Genomic DNA, 24,739 nt, shown 5'->3' on the forward strand with positions numbered 1-24,739 from the left:
CTCATCTTCTCCCCATTGCTTGATGTCCCTCACGCCTCAGGGTTCAAACAGGACCCCGTTCCCGGTCCTAAGCCTAGGACATCCCTGCATCTCAATTTACCACCTCCCAACGGTAAAGACACCATTAGTCTTTCTCTTGTTTGTGTCTCTTCTCCCCCTTGTGGAGTAGTTGGGAGATTTTGTGATGTTGTTGTTTGGTATCGTGGTGTTGCTGAGTTTCATGGGATTCCTCAAAGCATATTCACAGGACCATTGACTTCTTGTATTCTGCTTGCTCTGTTCACTTGTGTTTGTGGACATGGTGTTGTGGTGCATGGTTTAACTCTGTGTAAAAGTTCTAATTGTGATGCTTTTTCATTTGACATTTATCTTTATTAAGGTTGGGGATTTCATTTTGTGTCCATCTGTTTAGGTTACTGTCCCCGTTGTTTGCAAGCCTTTGACATTTTATCAACTATTAATCTGAATAACTGAATAATCCCTAGATATGTGTCATATGGCCTTATCTTCTTGATGTTCAACTCTAGCTGTGTCTTGTTATATATCAGACAACTGGTTCAATTTGAATTTATTTATTTTTCTAATCGTTTTGTTAAAGATTTTCCACAAGGACAGATCACCTCACTTTTGACTCAAGAATCTTGTTTCTGTTAGGTGTTGTCTGGTGTTGTTCCAGAAGTACTCTTGTGTTATGCAGTTAATCAAACCAAGTTGCTGCTGTCATGTACTTTTTTATACAAATGTACCTTTTCTACCTTTTTCAAATAACTATCTTGCGACTTCAGCCCAGTAGTCTAAATTGCAATTCTAGAGTTTGAAACAGTTCATGTTAAATTTTTTGAATATAAACATCCCCTTTCCAGCTTCCAAAGATTACTTGCAGTAATTTTTTGAATTTCAATTTCACCTTAATGGGGCAGCATCATTCCAAAACGACTTCTTTGAGCTGTACATCATGATGTTATTCCCTCATCAAAAATATTCATGGAGTTTTCCTTAATTATTTCGTTCATGTCTGATAAATCCTTTAATGTCCATGGCAATCATTCAGATGTGTAAAATGCCTATAGTTGGATCTAGTCCCGCCTTGCATCTAGTGCAGTGTCCAAGCTCCTACAGACTAGCTAGTAGCTACTTCTCAGTGCAATGCTGGTAAAAACCACTGTTAAAGGGTTATCAGAGAGGGACTATTGTGATGACTTCCTGAAGGTAGAGTTGTGATTAGGCCTGTCACGATAACCAATTTTGCTGAGCGATTGTCTAAAAAATTATTGCGATAAACGATAATATTGTTTCAATACCTTTTGACACTGATTTAATGGAAATAACTCATAATGCACGATATTTCCTGCCATAGATAGATACACTTTATTTTCAAAAGAACACATAACACTAGAACTGATAAACTAAATAAACTAAATAAACTAAATAAAACAACCAAAAAAAAAAGGATTCTCAGTCTCCATTAGCAAAAAACGTAGTTGAATAAAAAGTAAACAACATAAAGTCAAAGTGGAAATAGATACTGCATTCAAAGAAAAGAGTGCAGATTATGAAGTCTGTGAACTATATTCCCCTTCAGTAATCACTAGATTTAAATAGAGAAGATGGGCACATCCGACTACCTAATGCAATAGTTCACACTAAACAATTTTTTGCCCCCATTTTCCCCTTAAGACAATCTTAGATCGGCCAACGTTGGTGATTTCATAACCAATCATCCTGTAATGTGATTTAGATGGTCGTGGATCTAAATCAGGGGTTTTCCCCGACTGGGAGCTTCACTGAATGTGACGGGTAGCCAATCAGAAAGCACGGATTCTCCTCTGCGCTTTCTAAAGGAAAATTACAAGGGGAATTCCAAACAGCGGCGGACATTGGAGATAATATGTGGAAACAACATTAACATTTATTTAACGTTTCGTGCAAAGAATATAGAAATGACAGAGAGGAGTTGGAGCCAAATTGCTACAGCAGTTGATAAACCCGGTAAGTTTTCAGCTGTTCTTCTGAGCCACATGCATCACAGATAGATTCTAGTAAAGCACTGATTAATGCCTGATATTAAAATTAGTTAACTGGACTTGTAGCCATTATTTTGGGCTACAAGTCCAAAATAATGGCTGTGTGGCTGGACACCACACGGCACGATCGAACCCGATCGAACCGTTATACCTAGGATTTCTATCGGCTAATGTGTGGTCTCAGGTTTTTACATTACACTAAGGAAATGTTTCTCAATTCCAGTCCTCAGGCCCCCCTGCCCTGCATATTTTAGGTGTTTCCCTTTTGCCACACACCTGGATTGAATATTTGGGTGATTAACAGGCTTCTGCAGTACTTGATGGTCATGCAATCATTTGAATCAGCTGTTCTGGAATAGAGGGACATCTAAAACATGCAGAACAGGGGGCCTGAGGACTGGAGTTGAGAAGCACTGCACTAAGGAAATGAGGAAGGGAGGGTCAGTGCAGAGCACCGGAGTTGAGCCTTTTTTCATTCAGTGTCATCAAAAGAAAGAAAAAAAAAAGGCAGGAAAGAGACGATAAAACCGATAATTAAAATGAGGTCGATAAGTTTAATTTATTGTGCGATTAATTGATTTATCGTTTATCGCTACAGGCCTAGTTGTGATGTGTTTTTTAAGAGACAGAAGCCAAATTTCAAGGTATTAAATCAGGAAGTGAAATTTCTTTCAAGTTATATATATATATATGTGTGTGTGTGTGTGTTCACTAAATCAAACACAGAAGCTGTTAAAGGTGCTGATGTTTTTAGCACCAAGAGAGGCCCCTAAATCAAATTCTGATCCAGGCCTCATATAACTTTGGACAGGCTGTATGATTACCGTATTTTCCGGACTATAGAGCACACCTCACTATAAGTCGCACCTACAAAAAAAACAAAAAACTGGAAACTTACATATATAAGCCGCACTAAGCCATTGGTATCTCATCTCCGCCACTCTCTGTTTTTCACAAGGATGCAGCCCTGCGTCTTCGTTGAACCATAGATCAGTTCACGCCGAGCTTACGTGCAGCGGCTCTATTTCCCTTCTGTACTACCAGATTGATAGCCCTCAACTTAAAAGCTGCATCATATGAACTTCTGTATTTGGTTTCCATGATGAGGGGGTATGAGTTTGAAGAAATTTCTCCATTGTGCTTACTGCTAGCATGTGCTTATTTTAAATTAAAATTAGCGCTTTCTCCTTTAAGTTCCAATTGTGACTTCCAATGATTCACTTCCTGCTAAAGAGCCCAGTGGTGATTGAATAAAAATCCACAGAAAAGCCGCACCGGGCTACAACCCGCATGGTTAAAAGCCTGGGAAAAAAGTAGCGGCTTATAGTCCGAAAAATATGGTAGTTAAATCTACTGCACTGCGCGAAGAGATGCGCAACAAACTGGAGATTTAATTAATTTAATGCTACTAATGTGGCTTTAGTAGCTCATCCATTTCATGTCTGTTTTTAATAAGGGCCACAGAAACTGTTTTGGTTGCCCAGGTTTATGGGACGAGACTTTCAGATCTCAGCGCGGCTGCACGCATTAGCTCTGGCTGACTAAGTGGACAAAGCTTTGATATGGTTTGGTCTGTCATGTAACCAGAAGAATAATACTAAAAAAATATATATATACAGTATAATAATATAAAACCAGCGTGAAGTGTAACTACAAGGAGAGCGCGGAAGCTCCTCACTGGGCTGAACATGCATGATGAGGTTAGCGCTGGTTGGTTAACCACTAACACTCTGGCCAACCGGGAAAGTATACATAAACTTTACAGGGAAGACAGAGCCAAACGGAGGGCAGCGTGTTAACATCACATATAGTTCTTTGTTCACAAAGATAAATCATTCTCACCGCTCCCTCAATGCGCACCTCTGAAAACGTGACTACAAGTTATTCCTGCACTTCACACAGAGATGTGCAACCAGAGCAAATGTGCTGGGCTTTAAACTCTTACCTTGATGTGGCGTTCACCAAGGGAAAATAATTCCACACGGGGGGTTCATATAAGTGTCTATACAGGTCAGCCTGTATCCAATTTGAGTGAAAGGAGGTGTGCAGCAAACAGCGGCAGCGCATTTTTTGGATCAGAATTAAATTCATTTAGATTTGGTGAAATTATTTTATTGTGGGCTATCTCAGACAGGAGTCCAGGAGGCATCCTTACCAGATGCCCGATGGTGAGGTGTTTCGGGCACGTTCCACCGGGAGGAGGCCTCGGGGAAGATCCAGGACACGCTGGAGGGACTATGTCTCTCGGCTGGCCTGGGAACGCCTTGGGGTTCCCCCGGAGGAACTGGGAGAAGTGGCTGGGGAGAGGAAAGTCTGGACCTCCCTTCTGAAGCTGCTGCCCCCGCAACCCGACCCCAGATAAGCGGCAGAAAATGGATGGATGGATGGATGGATGGATGGATCTCAGACAGGCCTACCATGGCTTCCCTTTCACCGTGCCCGTCGCTGTTGGTGTAAATCCCTCATCGGAGGTCATGAATTCCATGTCAAAACTTACAGATGAAATGTTACACAGTGTAAAGCAAAAAATGTCAACTGCTAATGCTGACTTGTGTTGAGAAATGAGAAATTTTCTACCTGTTGCTCGTTGTTATCTCGTCTCTCCAGGTCAGTTAATCTCATGTGTAAAAGTGAAACCACAAAGACAACAGTCACTGTTCAACTTCACAATCAACCAGAATTTATTCAAACAATCAAATACTTAAAAATCACACCAACAGCTCAACATGGTCATCAGATACCAAAGCCACAAAGGAAGCAAAATGCAAAATACGAAGATGAAGAGACCACTGCATGTGGAAGGAAAAAAGACGGTTCCATTCCAGTGATCTGACTGGTTGTTTTAGCTCAGTTACTTTTATATCAAGGCGTGTTCTTTACTGTCTGATAAGTTTCAATGTACTGTTTTAGAGGTGGTCTCTGCCTGCATATGCCATTACGTGCTGTTTGTACACCAGACACCATGCAGGTGTTAAGGTCAGGGATGAATCTATCTGCTGTCTAAGCCATTCTCTCTGCGTACTTCCCCAGGGTACAAACAATAGATGTGTTCATTTCATACAGAAACATTTTACTCAAGAAAGCAGGACCAAAGTTTATCAGCTATCTGTGTTTCTCTTTTCAAACTGCCTCAAACTGTTTCCTGAACCGCACAGAGCTCTCCTGACCTCTCTTCTGACCCAGTGCATCAAACAGCATATTTTGATTATAAAAAATAGTGCACATTTCATATAATATCTTCAAATTCTTATAAAACAGACATGAGCAGTTTCAATACCAAAACATCTGTTATACTCAATATTTTCTGATTAGCTTTCTACCCATTAGGTTATAATGAACTTGTTCAAATTTTCAGGCCAAGTCCATGGTTTCGAAAAAGTTACATACTGCAGCTTTAAGAGTGCATTCACACCAGCCCTGTTTAGTCTGCTTTCATCAAACTCCAGTTTATTTGCCTAGAAAGTCCAGTTCATTTGTACCTTTGGTGAATGTGTAATCAAACTCTGATGCAGACCAAAAAAGTGAACTCTGGTCCGTAGGCCTCGTTTCGGTTGAAGTGAACTCTGGAGCAGTTCGAATGCATATGTGAACACCATCGGTTCTTAAAAACATGCAATGTGATTCTATTAACCAGTGTCATTGCTTTTAAATTGTTTTACACGTGTGCATATGTAATAATTAGTTTTTGTAACCAGATTGTTGTGTATTGCAGACTTCTACCCAGATCCCTCTTGAAAATGAGATCTAGATCTCAACAGGATTTGCCTGGTTAAATAAAGGAAATAATAATTTTTTAAAAAGCTGATGGGAGACTGCTCCAAAAGCAGAAAGCAGACTATAGCACAGGTCATTCTGGGTAATTACAACCAAGGTAAAAGTGCATGCCTAGCGCTACCAGAGACAAAAGAAAAATCCTAAAAATGCTATTATTTGATGCCACTTCATCTACATTTCATGAAGAAGTTTCTTTCAGTGATTTTTGGTACAGCGTCACCACAGGTGAGGGTGGCAACAGGTTGCTTAAAGGGTTTGGTTTGTTTGACAGTGCAGTGCAGGGGTGCTATATAGAGGGGGAAAGTTAGGACAATTCCAACGGCCCTTGACCAACAGGCAACCCCCACCCCCTGCAATATATATATATATATATATATATCAGTGACGTGCGGTGAGGTTCATAGCTGGTGAGGCACCGACTTAATTATAATCGGATTTACAAATCTAGACCCCTGCATGTTGTTGTTTACATAAGGAAATTTCGCGCATGCGTACAAAACGACTATTCTTTAAAATGTGATGCTTAGCCGCGCCGCAGAATAATTCCGTTACCTCAATCAAACTTAGACATGTAGATATTATTAATTTCGTGCTGTTCTTAACAGCAAAGGGACAAACTGTTAAAGTACAACTCAAAACCACGTCTTTCCCCCTCTCTGTATCAGTGCAGCTTCTGCATGGCTAGCTCGCTGTTACCGTCTCTTACTCTGCAGTTGTGGAGTCACAATGTCTGGGATCATGAGCGCCTCCAGTGATGAGGCACGAGAACTGCCTGCCTCACCTCGAGTCTGTGCTCTGCCGTGTATAATCGCTCCTCAGCACACGAAACACGTTACACACACAGTTGGTGACAATAAAAACACAGTACATTAAATACATAAGCTAAATTATGGAAAATCAGTTCATACATTAAATGTTTTTAACCATTTTATTGTCGACATACAGACAGGAGGAGCATGCTCTCATAGAATGACAACCGGTGCAGTTAGCGAGAAGTTGATCAATCCCAGGTGAGGCTCAGCTAACTGCTGCCTCACCGGCTTCGCTTCCAAGCATTTGAATGGGAAAATGAGAAAATTCAACGATTATGAAGGAAAAAAAATCATCAGATTTGGTTAAATTAAATGAAAAATAGGTACTTTATAGTACAAACCACAGGGTGAAAATATCTTTATAAATGATTATATTATTTTTTCATGATGACAGCTGAGGCTCTGCCTCACCTGATCCCACGTCTCTGATAAATATATATGTGTACATATTATTTATTTTTTCTGTTCATAGAAATAAAAAGAATTTTGGGCCCTGCCAATTACAAAATTAATCATATTCTTTTATTAAAAATTGTTTTTAGCAGTGAAAATTAAATGTTACCCCTCTCAGACCTGAAAGCCCACATCCATACTTGCACTGAACACCCCCTGTATCTGCATGAAATGGTTTGTTCCTGCTTGGTGCGCATGACAGTGACGTGTTCAGCAGCAGTGAGCAGAACACCAGAACTACTGTGACATTTACTATGCTGCTAAGAAAAATTATAAAGACAGGTTTTCAAAAAAAAATATATATATATAGAGAGAAAAAGACAACAGTGTCAATTTGTAACCCAGTTTTTCTCCAAGAGAGGTGAGTAGACTGTGTGAAATTGTCAACCATTTAGCATAGTTAGCTTAGCTAAAGACTACAGTTTGCCTCCATTTCACTAGAACTTAATGAATTAAGAGAAAAAGTACCAACATATACCAACATATTTAAGTTGTCACTGTACCTTTTACCACACTTAACAACAGATGAGTCAGTCAGCAGCAGCTCTAACCACGATACCAGAATAAGCCCTCACCCCTGTCCCAGTGAAAAAGGTGAGCAACACTGTGTTCAGTGACAAGTTAGTATAATTCCAGTGAGTCTATAGGAAATTTTTCTGTGTCTTTGCTCATTCTACAATTACACAACAAAAACAATATATTTATTACTGACAGAAATTCAAACAATCTTTATATAATGATAATTAAAAACAGGCTTCTGTCTGGACTTGAGACAGCCAAACAGTTTTACAGTGACCCCTCGTTCTTCGCGGGGGTTGCGTTCCGAAAATAACCCGCGATAAGTGAAATCCACGAAGTAGAGTTACCTTTATTTCTTACAATTATTACACAGCACAATTAAATACTCTACATTGAAACCAAAGAACAAAGCCTGTTTTCAGATCAGCGGATGTACGTGTGCCTCAATCACGGCATTAATGTCATCCGGAGTCATGTCATTAAAGCTTCTCCTCCAAGCTGCCCCGCGAGATTCACAGCTGTATCTACGACAAAGCCTCCGGCCACAGTTTTTTTCAGCAGGCATTTATGTTTCTGTTTCCATCTCCTGAATGGCCAATCTGTATTACGTACATTTTAGCCAATCAGGACGCAAAACACCAATGCACTGTGAAAAAAAACGTACAAAGAAAATCCGCGAAGCAGCGAGACCGTGAAAGGTGAACTGCGTTATAGCGAGGGATCACTGTACCTTAACTTCCATTTAAATTGCAGATATCTGTTACCATGTCCCTCCTGACCCGTCCCTCCTAAGTGAAATTAAAGCTGCATTATGTAACTTTTATGAAAAAATATATTTTTTGACATATTTGTTAAAACTGTCATTATGTTGTGAAAGTATGGCATGAGAGATAATCTGTGAAAAATGTATTTCCCTCTGCCTTCTCCGAGTGCTATCTAGAAACAACCAATCAGAAGCAGGAGACGGGTTTTAATGCTGTTAATCACAATCTCATGTAGCTGCTCATCCTTTCTCCCCCTTGCTGTGTGCTATGCTGCAGCTAGCACAACCTGTTGTGAATGCTCAGTCTAGCTATCATAGCTTGATAGCAGATAAACAGTTTTCCTGTAACGACAAGTTGTTTCTCCGCCATTAGCACAGCAGTGAGTGAGGTTGATTGACAGCGCCACGACACTCCTCCTCGTTCTGATTGGTTGTTTTAGGCCGGAACGTTGCATTACTTTAGCTAGCAATAGTAATTCAGGGAGGACTTGTAGGAGGCTGATTTTTTTCACAGATTATCTGTCTCATAGCAGACTGTCACGACACGGTGACAGCTTTAACAAATATAGAGAGAACATATTTTTTGTTAAAGTTGTATACTGCAGCTTGAATGAAATGCAACTAGCATTTTTTAAGAAGTTTGAATTGCTTTACTTATGTTTTGCATGTTGCCTATGACTGTTGCTCATGGGAAGAGACATTTCAGTAAACTAAATATAATTTTTAAAAAATTTAAGCAACCTATTTGCATGCAGAATGTGGACTGTTACATGTAAAGTTCACCAGCAGTAAATATTGTGCTAGTATCCAAAGAAAACAAGACAGTTGCAAGCCTTTAAAATTTGACACCTTTTATTGGTCAAATAGACTCAAGAAATTGTTACAGCAAGGGGACAGGGGGGGTATTCCATCGGGCCCAAGGCTCCTGGCGGCGCCCAAGGTGCAGTGTGAAAGTGAACTGTACCAGATGAAATATTAGTCTTGAAATTTTGTTCCCCATTTGAATCGAGTCCATTGGACTGTATGAAAACACCCTTGAGTCACTGACAAAAAAAAAACCTTCTCTTCTGTTGTGACCTTTTTTTGATAAAATTGTAGAATCTACATGTGTAACTGTCAGAAAAATGTAGAAAATAGTGCCTAGTGGCAGCAGGTATAGTAGAAATTGAAGAGTTTCAAATTTGAGCCATGTGGTATTCCCCATGATAGTTCAGAAGATAAAATAAAAAGTGCAGATATACAGGGTGGACTGGGATGTAATTTGATATCTATTGCTGGCTTGTAGGGTCATGTAACGCTTGTACTGAACCATGCTTTTTAATGCTAACCCAATTCCTTCTTCATTCTTCAGTAGGAGATGTAACACAGTGCCCTGTGTGTTCCCACTGGTCATTTGGTGATAAATATCTTCACCACTAAGTATTTTCTTTGTGTAGAGGATCTGTTCTACGTTTAGGCTGACACTAGCAGCTTTCTGAACTTCATGTGTGGAATTCTCAGCATGTGTGTAATGGTGTAAATCAGATCACTTACATTACACTCTGTTGGTGATCTCATCTACTTGCATCCAGAGTACTGCCAATGAGTTGTTTCCCTATGTGGAGGAGACTGCGTACAGTCAGCTGACACTCTCTCATACTCAGTCACATGCTCCAACTTTCTCCACGTTTCTCTGGATGCAGAGCATACTTACGGGCCACTTTACTTTGAACATGGCATGGTATTTGGTGCCAGACGGGCTGGTCTGAGTGTTTCAGAAACTTCTGATCTACTGGACTTTTCATGCACAACCATCTCTAGGGTTTGCAGAGAATGGTCCAAAACAGAGAAAATATCCAGTAAGCGGCAGTTCTGTGGGCGCAATGCCTTGCTGATGCCAGAGGTCAGAGGAGAATGGCCAGACTGATTTTGAGCTGATAAAACGGTAACAGTAGCTCAAGTAGCCACTCATTACAACTAAAGTATGCAGAAAAGCATCTGTGAATGTACAGTACGTTGAACTTTGAGGTGGATGGGCTACAGCAGCAGAAGACCACACCCGGCCACTCCTATCAGCTAACAGGACACTGAGACTAAAATTTGCACAGGCTCACCAAAATTGGACAATAGAAGATTGGAAAAACATTGCCTGTTCTGATGAGTCTCGATTTCTGCTGCAACATTCGGATGTTAGGGTCAGAATTTGGTGTCAACATCATGAAAGCATGCCTTGTATCAACGGTTCAGGCTGTGGTGGTGGGATGCTGTGGGGGACATTTTCCTGTACATAATAGGTTGGGTTATCAAATCACTAGGACAAGTGTTTGTAGCCAGACTTTCTCATTTGGTTTTTGCAAATATGCTTTCCATAAAGCTATATTTGTTTCCCCTCCTCCACAACCTTTGTAACCTCCATTTCCCTTTTCCCTTTATCTCTAACATCCATAATCCATTGGAGGTAGTGAAAGCGGTCGGAGTACTCCGAGTTTATCCACCTACTCTGATGGCAAATCTCCCTCATCTACTTCGACATATGTGGCTGCTCCCCGGCATTTCCACATACCAGGTAGGCCACAGTGCTGTTCATTTTTGGCCACTGTTTTATATTTTCTAATGACGAAGAAGTGAAGTATAAGATGAGTTCTGGATTTGTTACTAATCAATTTGATGAAAATTAATTTCATCATATTTAGTAATAATGACCATAATTAGATCAGTAATGGTTTAATATTGAAAATTTGTTATATTTACATGCTAGTACCCAAGAGCAAAACAGTGTTACGATTCATGTCTGTGTTGAAGGTGATGGTATCTCTAACCTTGATGGTGGATTAACTGACAAGAGTCCCAATCCAAGAGTAGATGAAAAGAGTTGATTAATTAAGATTAGCTAACCCAAAACATTGGTTTAAAATAAATTTGCTGCTGTCGTATTAAAAAAATACTTGTGATTTTGGCACAGGTGTGAGAAAATGAAGTAGATTTTGTGATACATAAAGTCCTGTCCTGTCTTTGAAGTGAGTGTCAATTTTACTCCCCTTTTCAATAGAGCATTTATATTTGGTTTAAGAATGTGAAATTCAATGGCTCCTTGGGCTGCCACATTATCGTGGTGGAGGGGTTTGAGTGTCCCAATGATCCTAGGAGCTATGCTGTCTGGGGCTTTATGCCCCTGGTAGGGTCACCCAAGGCAGACAGGTCCTAGGTGAGAAACCAGACAAAGCGCAGCCCGAAGACCCCTTATGATGGACACAAACTTTGGATCTGGCGTTCCCTCGCCCGGACGCGGGTCACTGGGGCCCCACTCTGGAGCCAGGCCTGGAGATAGGGCATGATGGCGAGCGCCTGGTGGCCGGGCTTTTACCCACGGAGCCCAGCCGGGCTCAGCCCGAAGAGGAGACGTGGGTCCCCCTTCCGATGGGCTCACCACCTGTCGGAGGGGCCAAAGGGGTCGGGTGCATTGTGCTATGGGCGGCAGCCGAGGGAGGGGACCCTGGCGGTCTGATCCTCGGCTGAAGAAGCTGGCTCTTGGGACGTGCAACATCACCTCTCTGGTGGCGAAGGAACCGGAGCTAGTGTGCGAGTCTGAGAGGTTCCGGCTAGAAATAGTCGGTCTCACCTCGACACATGGCTCTGGTTCTGGAACCAGTCTCGTTGACAGGGGCTGGACATACTTCCACTCTGGAGTTGCCCACGGTGAGAGGCGCTGGGCTGGAGTGGGCATACTTGTTGCCCCCCATCTGGGCGCCTGTACGTTGGGGTTCACCCCGGTGAGGGTAGCCTCCCTCCACCTATGGGTGGGGGGACGAGTTCTGACTGTTGTTTGTGCTTACGGGCCGAACAGCAGTTCAGATTACCCACCCTTCTTGGAGTCCTTAGAGGGGGTACTGGAGAGAGGGGGTACTGGAGAGTGCCCCTCCTGGGGACTCCCTTGTTCTACTGGGGAACATCAACGCTCACGTGGGCAATGACAGTGAGTCCTGGAGAGGCGTGGTTGGGAGGAACGGCCCCCCCGATCTGAACTCGAGTGGTGTTCTGTTGTTGGACTTCTGTGCTCGTCACGGATTGTCCATCACGAACACCATGTTCAGGCATAAGGGCGTCCATATGTGGACTTGGCACCAGGATTCCCTAGGCCGCAGTTCGATGATTGACATTGTCATCGTCTCATCGGATTTGCGGCCGTATGTCTTGGACACTCGGGTGAAGAGAGGTGCGGAGCTGTTCACTGACCACTACCTGGTGGTGAGTTGGCTCCGGTGGTGGGGGAGGAAGCCTGTCAGACCTGGCAGGCCCAAACGTGTAGTGCGGGTCTGCTGGGAACGTCTGGGGAGTCCCCTGTGACACGGAGCTTCAACTCATCTCCGGCAGAACTTCGAGCACGTCCCGGGGGAGGTGGGGGAAATTGAGTCTGAGTGGACCATGTTCCGTACCTCCATTGCCGAGGCGGCCTATCGGAGCTGCGGCCGCAAAGTTGTTGGTGCCTGTCGCGGCGGCAACCCTCATACCCGTTGGTGGACACCTTCGGTGATGAATGCTGTCAAGCTGAAGAAGGAGTTCTATCGGGCCTTTTTGGCCTGTGGGACTCCAGAAGCAGCTGATGGGTACCGGCGGGCGAAACGGCATGCGGCTCGGGTTGTCGCTGAGGCAAAAACTCTGGTGTGGGAGGAGTTTGGAGAGGCCATGGAGACAGACTTCCGTACGTCTACCATCCGGCGTCTCAGGAGGGGGAAGCAGTGCAGCACCAACACTGTTTATAGTGGGGATGGTGTGCTGCTGACCTCAACTCGGGACGTTGTGGGCCGGTGGGCGGAATACTTCGAAGACCTCCTCAATCCCACCAACATGCCTTCTGTTGAGGAAGCTGAGCCTGGGGACTCTGGGTTGGGCTCTCCAGTCTCTGGGGACAAAGTCGCCGAGATGGTCAAAAAGCTCCTCGGTGGCAGGGCCCCGGGGGTGGATGAGATCCGCCCGGAGTTCCTTAAGGCTCTGGATGTTGCAGGGTTGTGTTGGCTCACGCGACTCTGCAATATCGCATGGACATCGGGGGCAGTTCCCCTGGATTGGCAGACTGGGGTGGTGGTCCCCCTGTTTAAAAAGGGGGACCGGAGGGTGTGCTCCAATTACAGGGGGGTCACACTCTTAAGCTTCCCTAGTAAGGTCTATTCAGGGGTCCTGGAGAGGAGGGTCCGTTGGGATAGTCGAACCTCGGATTCAGGAAGAGCAGTGTGGTTTTCGTCCTGGTTGTGGAACACTAGACCAGCTCTACACCCTCAGCAGGGTCCTGGAGGGTGCATGGGAGTTCTCCCAACCAGTCTACATGTGTTTTGTGGACTTGGAGAAGACGTTCGACCGTGTCCGTCCCTCGGGAGGCCTTGTGGGGGGTACTCCGGGAGTATGGGGTACCGGGCCCTTTGATACGGGCTGTCAGGTCCCTGTATGACCGGTGTCAGAGTCTGGTCCGCATTGCCAGCAGTAAGTTGGGCTTGTTTCTGGTGAGAGTTGGACTCCACCAAGGCTGCCCTTTGTCACCAATTCTGTTCATTACTTTTATGGACAGAATTTCTAGGCGCAGCCAAGGTGTTGAGGGGATCCGTTTTGGTGGCCTTAGGATCTCATCTCTGCTTCTTGCAGATGATGCTTCTTGTGGTCCTGTTGGCTTCATCGGAACGTGATCTGCAGCTCTCACTGGAGCGGTTCGCAGCCGAGTGTGAAGCGGCCGGGATGAGGCTCAGTGCCTCCAAATCCGAGGCCATGGTCTTGAGCCGGAAAAGGGTAGAGTGCCTTCTCCGGGTCAGGGGGGTCGTCCTGCCTCCAGTGGAGGAGTTTAAGTATCTGGTGATCTTGTTCACAATGAGGGAAGAAGGGAGCGGGAGATCGACAGGTGGATTGGGGCAGCGTCTGCCGTGAAGTGGACGTTGTACCGGTCCGTCGTGGTGAAGAGAGAGCTGAGTCAAAAAGCAAAGCTCTCGATTTACCGGTCAATCTACGTTCCCACCCTAATCTTTGGTCATGAGCTTTGGGTCGTGACCGAAAGAACGAGATCACGGGTACAAGCGGCCGAAATGGGTTTCCTCCGCAGGGTGGCTGGGCTCTCCCTTAGAGATAGGGTGAGAAGCTCGGTCATCCGGGAGGGACTCAGAGTAGAGCCGCTGCTCCTCCACGTCGAGAGGAGCCAGTTGACGCTCGGGCATCTGGTCAGGATGCCTCCTGGACGCCTTCCTGGTGAGGTGTTCCGGACACGTCCCACCGGGAGGAGGCCTCGGGGAAGACCCAGGACACGCTGGAGGGACTATGTCTCTCGGCTGGCCTGGGAACGCCTTGGGATTCCTCCGGAGGAGCTGGAAGAAGTGGCTGGGGAGAGGGAAGTCTGGGCCTCCCTTCTGAAGCTGCTGCCCCCGTGAACCGACCCCGGATAAGTGGAAGAAAATGGATGGATGGATGGATGGATGGAAATTCAATGTGATGTTACAATGTAGAACAAGCTGTCAGTTTCACTTTCAATTTCAAGCATTTGGCATCGCGGAGTGAGAGGACGTATATTATTACAGACTTCATAGTGTAGTGTGAGTTATGTAGCAATGGTGCAGTTTATGTTGTGTACGTAAGTTGCAGTCTCTCACTTCCGACATCCATCATAGCGTCTTCAATGATTAAGTGACATAGTTGCAAATGGTCAATACTTTTAAAGTGTGTAGTAGCCCAATGCTAGAGGGTTATTTGGCATTGTGTCTTCCTACCCTACTTAAGTGGTACAGATATGCAATACTGCTACACAGGTATTACTTTTATTACTTCTTTTTTTTACATGTTTTATTGGCTCTTGTGGCCTTTATTTGATAGTGAATTGACAGAAAAGTGGGTAATAAGAGAGCAGAAAGACATGCAGCAAAGGTCATCAGGCCGGTACTCAAACCTGTGACGGCCTCGTCAAGGACTAAGTCCTCCATATGTGGGATGCGCTTTACCCCTATGCCACCACAGCACCACGTTCTCAATTTATTTCTTAAAAGATTCTCATTTGGATTGTAAATTATACATTTCTACTTCTGATTCCATGCTGTTTGCTAGCTTAAACATTTTAAACAAACCAGACAAAAAAATGACACCCATGTTGTTTTATTGTAACCTATCTTACTTTTGTGGCATTAATGTGCAACAGTGTCAGCATGGGTCATGTGGGTCTGTAGGTGACCTGTGGATTCGTCGGCATTGTTCATGAATTTCTACAGAGCTAACAACATAAGAGTGTTTTGCTGTAGCTGGCGCACACCTACTGGCCCAATTTACTGGGAGAGCCAGGTATAGGGAATATCCACAGAGCTGGAACTTATCATGAATGAAGCAGCATTCAGCTTCTATCCACCACAAATTTGAAACAAACTTCCAGAAAACTGTAAAACAGCTGAATCACCGAGTGCCTTTAAATCTCGACTTACAACCCACCTATTTAGAGTTGCTTATGGAACATAAACAACAATTGGGATTTGAATCCCAACCCGGGTTCAAGTGCTAGGAATAAAAAGGGTGCGGGTTTAGATTCCCCTCCCCGTTGAGAATAATTAAGAGAAGCATTATTAGCATACAGAATGCAGAGAACAAGCACAGATTTACAATATGAATGGGGTATGTTGCCCAAAAATGTAGGAGTGTGACCCATGAGTCTAACCTTTGAGTTAGAATAACAGTCAAATTTTATCTTAGGTGAAATGTCATCAGGGCCAATGAAGGGTTCCTCAAAGGATGTGTTGGTGATGTGAAGGAACTTTGTGAAGCCTCTGGAACTCTTAAGAGCTGGAAGCGGAGGAGCAACTCCTGTGTGTGTGTGTGTCGATAGGGTGCAAACCCTGAAAGGGAGAAATCAAAATGATCAATGCAGCATTCATAAATTGAAAGATTTTAAATAGTTTAAATGTAAGATTTTAAGGAGCTGGCAAGTTTATTTTGTAAAAGTTCAAAGAACAATATTCATAGATTGTTTTGTTACCATAGAAACAATCTGATGCTATGAGTTTAATCTTTGAGATATGTTTGTGCACAAATACAAATTAATAAACTTATTGCTTTTTAGGTTGGCTAATTAAAATATTCCCCCTCTCTCAGATTAAATCTAACACAGAAGCTGTTTAGAGGAGCTGGTGGTTTTAGCAGAAAGAGAGGCCCCTAAGTCAAATTCTGTACCAGGCCTCATACAGCCTTGGAGCGGCCCTGTATGAGTTCAATCCTCTGCACTGCGTGCAGAGATGGGCAACAAATGGGAGATTTAATTAAATGCTGCTAATGTGCCTTTAGTAGCTCTTCCATGTCTGTTGAGTTTTAAACAAGGGGACACAGAAACTATTTTGGTTGGTCAGGTTTATGGGACGAGTTTCTCAAATTTCCGTGCAGTCTCACACATTAACTCTGGCTATGTGGACAAAGCATTTGATATAGTTTGATACATCGTGTAACCGAAAAATAGTACTAAAAATAATAATAAAATAATATAAAACCAGCGTGATGCATGACTGTGAGGTAAGCGCGAAATCTCCTTACCGACCTGAACCTGATGAGGTTAGCGCTGGTTTGTTAACCATTAAAGCTCCGACCAACCGGGAATAGGTACATTTTATCAGCGCATACAGAGCTGGGCGCTGAGTAGCGTGTTAAGCTGTAAAGTCCGCATATAATTCTTTGTTCACAAAGATAAATCATTCTCACTGCTCCTTAATGCGCATCTCTGAGAGAATGACTACAAGTTATCCCTGCGATTCACGTTGAGATGCACAACCAGAGCTTACACAGTGGGGCTTAAACTCCTACCTTGAGCAAGACCTCTGAAAAGAAACATAATTCCTCACAGGGGGTTGATGTAAATATCCATACAGGTCAGCCTGTGACCAGTTTGAGCGAAAGGAGGTGCACGTGATCCATGCTAAGGCTAACTTAAGACATGCAGCTGCTGCAGCGCGCCAGGCAACGCTCAGAGGCGCCAGCGGTGTGATTGGTGCATAAACTATAAACACTAGAAGATATATTTATAATTTCTAAACTTATCTTTTAGGAATAAATTTGCTCCTCCAGTGAAACAGAGATTCTTGCAACCTGGCTTTTAAAAAAAAAGCGATCTATTTATTTTTTTAATTATTATTTTCCTAAAAACATAAACAAGAAAGGCCTAACCTGGCAGTGGGGCTAGTAAAGTATGGCGGCCACCAGGCCTATAACACACTGGGGGAAACCCTGCATATTATATTCATTCATAATACAGACCAATGAATATTTATATCTTTATTTTGTTGCATGTAAACTATTAAAAACCCAATGCTCTTGTTGTGCTACAACTGAAATTACAAAATGTGCTGTGCTGAAGCAAGCTATACCATCCCCAGTATGTTCATTCTTCAATATAATGCTAACTCATGATTCTTTTTCTCCATTCTCTCTTTTCCCTTCTTCCTTTCTCCCACCCATGTTGGCTTCCTCCATTTTCTCTGCTCTGTATCCATCTTCAGAGGCTACGGTCAAAGATAATATCTATAGAAAACCCCCCATCTACAAACAGCTTGGTACAGTCAACCTCGCCTTTAACACTTAATTCTCTGGTCTGGTCTCTGCACAATGTGTTGCATGTTAGTCATCTTGGTTTTTGCCCCGAGTTCTGTTCCTCTGGTTTCTTCGGCTTACAATTTTGGTAGTTTATGGATCTTCCTGCACTGTATTCCACGCATTGTATTTGAAGAAATAGGAAAATGTAAACTGTTGATTTTACATTTTCATGATACATGGTACCATGATTTCTTTGATTTAACTTTTTTTTAAAAGTTAAACCAAAGAATACTGACAATACATTTGCTTATAACAATTTAGTCAATATGAAGTCAAGTCAACCTCCACTAGTCACAGTTGACAATTAGCTGTGTACATCTCCATGTGTAAAATTATCTCACACACAGAATAAAATATGGTAAGCCTTTATTGTAATTTTGATGGTTACAGCTTTGAGATAATGAAAATCCATAAATCATTGTCTTGGAATGAAACAGAACATCATTTAAATGTTGAAAACCTGAGACTGGGGTGAATGTTTAACAACTCTGAACATACAACTGGATCCACAGTGGGACGGTTCAGATCAAAGTGCATGTTTTAGAATGGTCTAGTCAAGGTCCAGAGTTAAATCTGACTGAAAAACTATTACAAGATTTATGAACTGGTGTTCGTAGGTGTACTTCATCTAATCTGACTCAGTTTAAGCTGTTTATTGAAAAAATATTGATTTGTGAAGAAAAGCTGTTGGACTGCAGCTGATTTAGCAGGAGGCTCCGTCTTTCACCTCAGTCATGCATGTTGGCATTCATCTCACCAGTGCATCTGTTGGGTTAGTGGTGATGCTGTAGCAGTGTGTGTACACTTAGAATAACTTTGGATGTTGACATTGGTGTGTTGTCTCACTCATGTTCACCATGTCTTCAGGGTTGTTTTTGTCCCATAAACATACATATGTAATTTTCATTAGACTTGTGAAGTTTTCGTAAATGTAGCCATATTTCATAATCTTCCTAAGACTGTTAACCTGTTTGCTTTTTAACAAATGAGTAAATGTGCTGAATTAGTTTTTTTTTTATTTTCCATAGCTTTAGTGCTTTCTAGAAAACTTCCCTGTTTTTTAAAAACAGGGAAGTTTGTAAGAAAGTTTGTAAGATGGCTCACTTTCCTCTATTTTTTGCTGAAGAATAATTGGTGGACCAATAGAGAGTTTATCATCTAAAAACAGCTTGGGTGACATCATACCATTAGATATTGTAAGGAATGATTCCCTGGCATATGGCCCAGTTGTCATGTAACAAAAGACAGATCAAAGACAACTATCTATTGCATACATGTAATGTGGTTGAAGCATTATTCATCCTCATAATAGGAATACAATCAAAGTTCCCAAGTAACTAGGTTTGTTGTTGCCCTGCTTTGATGTATGCCTACCTAAACACACCAATAGTTTTCTTTGCGGTTCTTCAAATCCAGTGTTAGTCTATAATACATAGGAGTGGATTACATTGTATATGACCCTCACCTTTTTACTGTACATGTAGCAAAGCTAAATCTGCAGGTGAAGGTGTTATGCTCCAGGTTTGACTTGGACTCACCCTGGAGGACAGGTTAACTCAGAGTAAGGTGATCCAGCACACTGATTGTGACATGCTGTAACATTTGACTATTTTACAGCTTCTAGAACATCCTGGCAGGAGGGTGATGATAGTAAGGTGGGTCTGTGTGGACACTTATTTTGAATTTGCAAATCTGATTTCAAGCTCAATAAACTAATTATCTAACTATCTTGCCATCCTCCATCACTAATGTCAATCATTCTGTCCTTTTTCTGTTTTCTCCGACCTTTGATTTCCTTCTATAGAGAACAAGTTGGATAATCTTGAAAAGTGAGACTGACGGTGAGATAGCTCCAGAAGACCTGAATCCCTGTAAATCCACATGCAGTCTCCCCATGGACACGTCTCAGCCAAGTGAGAAACTATTTACAACTCCAGCTTGATGTTGAATCATTCAAAAGTGCGAAAAAATGAAATAAATAAATAAAATAAAAATCTTGACACCTCTGTAGATTTCCCCTACAATAAATCTGCATCATTACCCGGCTATGGAAGGAATGGCATCTATAAGGTGAGCAACCAGTTTTTGATTAAACAGCTTATTATAAATACCCAAGTGATGGATAAAATCAGTTTAAACTGTTGGCACAACGAGTTTTGTTTGTTGCTGATATAAAATCCCTGAAAGATTTAAATAATCTAATATTCATGTGCTACACTGACTCATAAATGGAATAATAAACAGGCTGAGTAGAAATCATTGTTTCCAGAATGGTTCAAACTTGCATCTGTTGGCAGAATTGCAAATATATAAAAATATATTGGCTATGTATTATCCTGTAGTGTGGATTTTACCTTTGCCAGTTTCTATCCGAAGAAAAACTCAAATAAATTGTTTAACTTGGAGCTCTATGAAGGGATTCTTGTGGCTTCAGTCTTCATTTATACTACTGTGAGTGGCATAACTATAAGATTTGTAGTTATTCCTTTGTAGTTATGGCACATTGCCAGAGTCAGAAGGCTCTAACCTACGCTTACATCACAGCCACAAGCGTCAATGTATTTTATTGGTATTCAGGTGACAGATCAAGGTTTATTGTGAGGTGGCTCCAACTTGGCTCTCAGTCCATGGAAAAGGAAACAGATTATTTTATGGAGTCAGTTAAGAACCATTTGTGGTTAAGAACTGGAAGCTCTTTGGTGGAAAAGACCTAAGTTAATGATGGGAGTTTCTGTTTAATGTGTATATTCCGACAGGCTGCTGATATGGTGGAGGATGACGTGGACCCTGACTCCCACAGCTGGGGAGGCATGAGAGGTGAGACTAAATATCACCTTAGCTTCAGTTCCTGTCTTCTGGAGCATCAATCTGCTCCACTTACTTTAATACAAACTGTTTAGATTTCTGCCTGCAGGTCGGCCTTACAGAGCACCACAGACTCAGTTTCATCCCTAAGGCTGTTTTTCTGATGGATACAATGAACAATATCCAGAGTAGTCAGCTACTCCACTGTGAAACAACCTTATTTGCACTGTTACAACTGGTCTTTGGGGAACAAAAATATCAGGTGTTCATACACACATTATCAATGGTGGGTACTGCCAACTAAAAATGTTGTTGCACTAATCATTAAGCACTCATCATAAACATTAGTTATGCTAATGCTAAAGCTAAAGCGCTATACCAACATGGTACCTATTTAGTGGAAGCTAGAGCTAATATTAAAGCGCTAAATTCAACCATGTTGATATCCCTCAGAGTGGATCACATGACCCTCAACAGGGTCAATTGTGTTATTCCATACCTACTTCTACAGTTTGTGCTTCAGGAAGTGATTGTTTGGAACAGGCATTGTATTCATGACTTCAGCTTTATAGCTATTGAGTATCACTAACACTAATTCTGTTGCAGATTTTGCCTAGTTGACCACAGTAGAGCTTTGGTCTGAAAGCACATGGGATACACTGTTTACTGTTTAGCGATGCATTCTGGGTAAAGAATATGTCACTTGCTGCACTGCATCACAGGTGGAGAGGCAATGGAATTGCTGCATTGCGCGTTTTACCCACTTAGCAGTCAATAACCAAAACTTCAACACATGATGTTGAACTTTGGGCACCCTTCTGGAAGTTACACCCTAGTTGGGCATCCTAGTTAACGTAAATATGCAACATACTTGCAGGCACAATAGAGCAGCTACTCAGTCAAAAGAACAACTGATAAACCTGCAACCAGTTAAACAACATTTAACAGTAAGGTTCTCTGAACCCTAAATTATACGAGTCAAATAAATCTCATAACACTTATATCAAATAATGTCTAGTAAAAGAGGGAAACATTCATTCAAAATCAAATGGAGGTTGCATCAAAATAAACAATCATAAGTTACAAAATCCAAACTTCCTGAGAGCACGGCTAGCTGATTAATGCTGGTTCTGATTGGCTGGTTCTGACATAATTGAGTAATTCTGCTGAACACAGGAGGAGGTTGATTATTTATTTATTTTTTTTTAATAAATTATCTCATGTTTGGACATAGCAAAAGTTTTAATATGTGAATTTTTTGTTGTTTATGTTACATGCTGCAGCTTTAAGCAGTGTGAGAGGTCACACTGGTCCAAGAGCGAGAGCAGAACCAGCATCTTCCACTGCCAGCTCGAAAACTTGAATTATTTTTTGGGTTATTTGTTTAGCTTTCTGACCGTGATGCTAATCCTGGTGAGTATTGGTGGCTGTGCTCTGCTTTACCTGCTGTCTGGCCGCTCCGGATGTCCTTTTTCTCCTGCATTGAGCCTCGAGCCAAACTCCGTCAAGTGTTTGTTTTTTAAATGCCATATTAGATTTGTTCTTGATGCCTTTTGACATGCTTCACTCCCGATGTAATGTTTCGCCGCAATGCGCAAACTTCCTAATTCACTCAGAGCGTTAAAGTTTCACACGACAGGATTTGTTGCTGCGCGCTTGAGCAGCGTCAAGGAAAGAGGAGATGAGCTGCACACACAGGCTGCGAAGTGAGATAAATGTGATCTTTTTGGTGATCGGTAACAAGAGACCGTGATCGGCGATCACCGATCATACACTTTTTCACGGAAATCGGCCGATTATGATCGGTGACCGATCCTCTTAACCCTCCTGTTGTCTTCGGGTCAAAATGACCCGCCACTGTGTTAAACCCCCCCAAAAATCCCCTAAATGTTATTTTTTTAACTTGAGATTTTAAGACTTTTCCTAGATTGGCCCATACAATAGAAAAAGTTAAATGTTGTTTTTATTCACATTTCCATGTAAGCTGTACAAAAAAAGGTTCAAAGATGGTCTTCTGGTCAAAATGACCCGTGAAGCAAATAGAGTTGAAATCAAGGTCACAGAGTTATTTACAAACCACAAAATGTAACAAAGTTTTAGTTGTGTCTCAGATAAATCAGTAGCAGAAGTAGACAAGGCAAATCAGGTGGTGTTCTCGCAGACTTCAGAAGAACACCTGTTATTTCAAGAGGTTATAAAGGTCCTGCATAACAGGACCCCGAATTGTGTCTGTGCTGAAGCCATGAGTGTGAGTTATAACACTGAAGAGGCTTTAGAGGCGATTTTCTCACATGTCCAGCAAGATAACTCTGATTCAGAAGAGGAAGCAGAGGATGTATCCGAAGAAGAAGATGGAGAGGAATACAACCCAGAGCATGATGAATCATCTTCAGAAGAAGAAGAAAACCCTGAAGCTGAAAGTGAGACTTTCCTTTCAAAAAATGGCAAAATAACATGGTCCTCAGCGGCATATGACCAACACGGCAGGCATGCAGAACAAAACATTATAAAGATGGGACCCACAAGGTATGCCGTTTCTCATGCCCATGATATTGTTTCTACATTCTACCTGTTTATCACACCAGCAATAGAAAAAATGATCCTGGAGATGACAAATCTGGAGGGTTTTCGCAAATATGGAGACAGCTGGAAAAAGATGGATGAGATTGACCTGCAGGCCTACTTAGGGCTGCTAATCCTAGCAGGTGTATACAGGTCCCGAGGTGAGGCTGCAGCAAGTCTATGGGATGCAGAGAGTGGAAGGCCAATTTTCCGAGCCACGATGCCACTCAAACTCTTTCACACCTACTCAAGACTGATACGATTTGATGACCGTGAATCAAGACCAACAAGACGTGTGACAGACAAACTTGCAGCCATAAGAGAGGTATGGGACAAGTGGGTGGAGCGGTTGCCCTACCTCTACAATCCAGGGCCTGATGTAACAGTGGATGAGCAACTGGTTCCATTTAGAGGTAATCTGTTTTCATATTTGGAATAAAAGTGATTTTCACTATTGATTTCTTTGACTGTTTTCTGTGACACTGATACTAATCACTGATGCTAATGTCTTTTGTCCAAAGGTTGTTGTCCTTTCCGGCAGTATATGCCCAGCAAGCCAGCAAAATATGGGATCAAGTCATGGGTGGCTTGCGATGCCAAATCAAGCTATGCTTGGAAAATGCAAGTCTACACTGGGAAGTCAACCAGTGGATGCCCAGAGAAGAACCAGGGGATGCGAGTTGTGCTTGATGTGACAGAGGGACTGAGGGGTCACAATGTGACATGTGACAATTTCTTCACCTCTTATGAACTCGGACAGCAGCTCCTGAAGAGGAAGATCACCATGGTTGGTACAGTTCGAAAGAACAAGCCTGAGCTCCCACCTGCACTGCTTGCGTCAAAGGAGAGAGAGGTCTTCTCCTCAAAGTTTGCCTTCACGCCCACCACCACTCTAGTTTCCTACCTCCCAAAGAAAAACAAGAATGTAGTTCTTCTGAGCACACTGCACAAAGACGGCGACATTAGTGATCGTGAGGACAGGAAGCCAATCATCATCCTGGAATACAACCGCAACAAAGGAGGTGTGGACAACCTAGACAAGGTGATTGGAACATATAGCTGCAGAAGAATGACCGCCCGCTGGCCCCTGGTCATCTTCCACAACATCATTGATGTGTCCTCCTACAATGCCTTTGTGATTTGGAGAGACATCAACCCAACCTGGATGTCTCGTAAGCACAACAAGAGGAGGGTGTTCCTGGAGCAGCTAGGAAAGGCACTTGTAACTCCACTCATTGAAAGAAGGAAGCATGTCCCCCGCACAGAAGCCTCAGCAGCAGTTGTGAAAGCTATTCAGAGTGCAGCAGCTCCTGATCAACCTGAGGATCCATCTACCACAGCCACTTCCCCAGCTAAGCCAAGTAAGAGGAAGAGATGTCAGTTCTGCCCTCAAAAGAAGGACTGTAAAACACATACTGTGTGCTGCAGGTGTAAGAAATATATCTGCAAAGGCTGTGCAC

General features: G+C 42.6%; 1 protein-coding gene across 17 annotated transcripts in view; it reads left to right on the forward strand.

Annotated features, from left to right (window-relative positions):
* ablim2 (actin binding LIM protein family, member 2) overlaps positions 1–24,739 on the forward strand; it is a 148,657-nt gene that overhangs the window by 112,861 nt on the left and 11,057 nt on the right. For 3 of the 17 annotated variants that reach the window (XM_017310474.2, XM_081599326.1, XM_081599320.1), the window contains 8 exons: positions 41–112; positions 10,783–10,890; positions 17,819–17,872; positions 19,530–19,567; positions 19,717–19,825; positions 19,924–19,982; positions 20,669–20,729; positions 22,001–22,494. In XM_017310474.2, coding sequence (XP_017165963.1) covers positions 41–112; positions 10,783–10,890; positions 17,819–17,872; positions 19,530–19,567; positions 19,717–19,825; positions 19,924–19,982; positions 20,669–20,729; positions 22,001–22,080 — 581 coding nt within the window. In that variant the 3' untranslated portion in view covers positions 22,081–22,494. Of the gene's footprint in view, positions 1–40; positions 113–4,154; positions 9,109–10,782; positions 10,891–17,818; positions 17,873–19,529; positions 19,568–19,716; positions 19,826–19,923; positions 19,983–20,668; positions 20,730–22,000; positions 22,530–24,739 lie in introns of those variants that run through there. The other 14 variants (XM_081599323.1, XM_081599328.1, XM_081599330.1 and 11 more) reach the window with 11 other exon arrangements.

This window comes from Poecilia reticulata, chromosome 18 (genome assembly GCF_904066995.2).
Source record: "Poecilia reticulata chromosome 18, P_reticulata-male-v2, whole genome shotgun sequence".
In the NCBI taxonomy this organism is placed as follows: Eukaryota; Metazoa; Chordata; class Actinopteri; order Cyprinodontiformes; family Poeciliidae; genus Poecilia; species Poecilia reticulata.